At 31.4% G+C, this 3181-nt stretch overlaps 1 protein-coding gene across 1 annotated transcript in view; it reads left to right on the forward strand.

Moving 5' to 3' along the window:
• LOC106460230 (60 kDa heat shock protein, mitochondrial-like) overlaps window positions 1-3181 on the forward strand; it is a 17656-nt gene that overhangs the window by 7460 nt on the left and 7015 nt on the right. Inside the window, exon 6 of the mRNA XM_013919915.2 lies at window positions 2186-2279. Coding sequence (XP_013775369.1) covers window positions 2186-2279 — 94 coding nt within the window. The remainder of the gene's footprint in view (window positions 1-2185; window positions 2280-3181) is intronic.

Raw genomic sequence — 3181 nt, forward strand, 5'->3', positions numbered from 1 at the left:
TACATGAATGATAAGGGCTGGCTTTTATTGCTTTATTAGTCTTTGAACCATGTCTAACTAATAATTTGCCACACAAGTTGTAAACCACTTGAACTTGTAGCTCATGTTATCATATTGAATAGTGTATTGCCTGAGCTGCTCTCAAACATGCCTTGTGAAGAATTTTTATTAACAACTTTCCCATTCAGTCATAAATGTCGTATAAGGATAAGTTAAGACCTCTGAAGCTGTTTTCTCTTGGAAAAAGAAGAGGGGATCAAACTAAAGTGTTAAAGATTGTAAAGGGAGTTGCTAGCGTTGATACAGTCCTTCAGATTTGAGGTGTGTGATTGTTTTTGTGCACAATAATGCATGTAAATTTTGCTTTAGGTGCGTTGTTAGTTGCTCACGTAAATTTGTCATTATTGGTTGCATAAAAAATTTTTTAAAACCATGTGCACAACTTTACTTATTGAGCGCATGTGACGAGAGGTATTTTCCTATTGCGACTAATACAGCTGTTTATGACTGCTGCTCTGATGATCCATGACACGGTCGTTGTTATTGAGCGTGCATTAATCCAAACTGGGGACTACAGTCTACTTTTATGAGTTGCTGTTCATGTAAAACAATGGTGATAACTGTTACAAGTGTATGTTTGTCCACGTTTGTAAAGTGGGAATTGCTGGATACTGTCGGCTAGGAGACAAAAAAAAAGAACGTGTAATAGAGTTGATTGTGAAGGTAAATATTTTTACAACCAATATCGTATTGCTGATGCGTTTATTGTACTAGCCGGTTACAAATTATCATAATTTATGCACGTGTTAAAAGTGAATTTTAAGCCGTGTAAAAGCACATCGAAACCGGGTTGATATTTGTAAATGAATGTGAATAGTGTCCGAATTGACCAGATTTAAATCATGCATTAGTTTTACTCTTCATTTAATTATTTAGTCCAAGGTCTTCCTTGACAAAATTTTTGTGTCATTAATAACTTTACCCTAATTTCACACCTGATTTTGGCTATTTTTTCTGATGCTCAAAATGACAGTTATTAACTGTTAATTTCATGTCAAACAGTGTTTTTCAGGTTTGAGTGTTATACTAATAAAATTCATAATAATTTTTTAGCTTATATTAAATAGGGCAAGTGTGCAACCTCTCCCTAAATTTCATGAATGTGCTGCCTTTGGTGATGGAGTAACCTATCCTATGGCACTCTCATTCAACATTTTTGATTATCTGCTAATATTTTTATTCACTTAGAAAAATAAATTCAGTTAGAACCATTTATGTCAAATGTTGATAATCAAGAGCATTTGAGGAATTACTAAATACTGTGTAACTTTTACATAGATAACACATCTATACACTGATTTTTGAAAAAAAGTTAAATAAATGAAGATTTTTTATTTTTTTTAGTATGCTATTTGTTTTATTCACTACATTATGATACATGGACCTGAAAAAAATATATTTTCATTGAATGATAAAAATCACTCACCGTACTATTTTCAAATACAAAGGACTGTGATACCTAATCTTTTTTCATACTTAGTGTAGAGAATGGTAAGACTAGGGGTCACAAATATAAATTTTGGCAGGGTAACAGTTATCCTCAGCTAAGACAGCTTTATTTTTCTAAGAGGGTGGTTAGTCTTTGCAATGGGTTGCCTTCAGATGTAGTTGATGCAGTTAACTTAAGGGAGTTTAAATGAAAGCTTGATAACTATTTGAATTATAAGAACTGGTTTTGAGTGTGTTATTTTAGAGTTTAATATGGTGGATGGAACAACCTAGATGTACCTTGTTGTCCTTATATATATATATAAGAAGCAATAATACTATTTGTCTTGTCGGTGTGGCTTTTTGCTGCATCAGAATGTATAAATCAATTGTGTGTTGGTTTGGATATTATTTCACAGTGAAATGGTTAGTCGTCAACTTTTAATTTAACTGTTAAAAACTATTCCTGTGACTGTATTAAAGATCTAAAACACAATCATAACAGTTTTATTCAAAAATTTATGTTTGGAGAAATAATATAGTCTCTGTTGCTATTTTGTGCAATCTTTTAGTAACTGATCATTTAGCATGTATGCTGTTACCAAAAGACTGGAAAATGTTAAAGCAATTCATATCTCTTCCCATTTATTAATTTCCTTGTTTGACTATATGAAATGTCTATCTTTTTCCTTTCCAGGATGGAAAAACACTTCATGATGAACTAGAAGTTATTGAAGGCATGAAGTTTGACAGAGGTTACATCTCTCCATATTTTATTAACACATCAAAAGGTAAGAATATTAAATAATAGTAAAGACAGAACAAATAAGGAACATAACTCTGAATGCATGAAGAATGTCTTCATAAAATTTGGGAAGCTTCTAGTAAGCATAATAAGTCTATTGTATATAAAAACTCAGATTTTTGAACAAAAGTTTTTATTTTGTTTTTTTAGGAAAGACTATCTGTTGTTTTCTTTACCCTAACACTAACTGTAGCAAAAGTTCAAAAAAAAACGTATTTCTGAGTGAAGTATTTGTCCATGAATATATTGAGTGTTTGTTTTGAATAGTCTTGTGTGCAAAGTAGTTTTCATGTTAAAATTGAAAATACTTTTCCTCATCTCAAAATTCTCAAATTTCTATTGTGTAATCCCTTAAACCTCCTAAATGCATTTTAAACATGTGTATGTTTTTTCTTCCAGTAAAACTTTATAGTCTATCTGTTATTATTTTCTGTTCCCTATCTCAAAACAGGATTGGTCAATTTGACCGACCTCTTAACCCAGAAAAAAAAATCGAAATAAACCTAAATTTACCTTTTTTTTTTTCTTTCTAGAATGACTTCAAATTCTAACGTGAATACGTTTGTTTATCCTAAGTAGCTCTAAGTTCGTAACATTATACAACTATTTATAATTAAATTTTATTGTTTTATTGCCCTTTGAACCCTGTCTAACTACTATCCATGCCATTATAAATTGTAAATCACTCGGGGAATGTGCAGCTCACATTATGCTCACTTACCTCTCAAAAGTTTCCTGGCTTTCTAACTATGTGACAGGAGCTGTTATAAATTCATCCAAGCTAGTCGTTAACTTTCTCATGGGAATGATGTTGCTACTCTGAGTGAAATTGACAGTTATCTGTTCAGAACACAAAATTATACAATACGTCAATTGATAGATGAAAAA

Source organism: Limulus polyphemus, unplaced genomic scaffold (genome assembly GCF_000517525.1).
Source record: "Limulus polyphemus unplaced genomic scaffold, Limulus_polyphemus-2.1.2 Scaffold731, whole genome shotgun sequence".
Classification (NCBI taxonomy): Eukaryota; Metazoa; Arthropoda; class Merostomata; order Xiphosura; family Limulidae; genus Limulus; species Limulus polyphemus.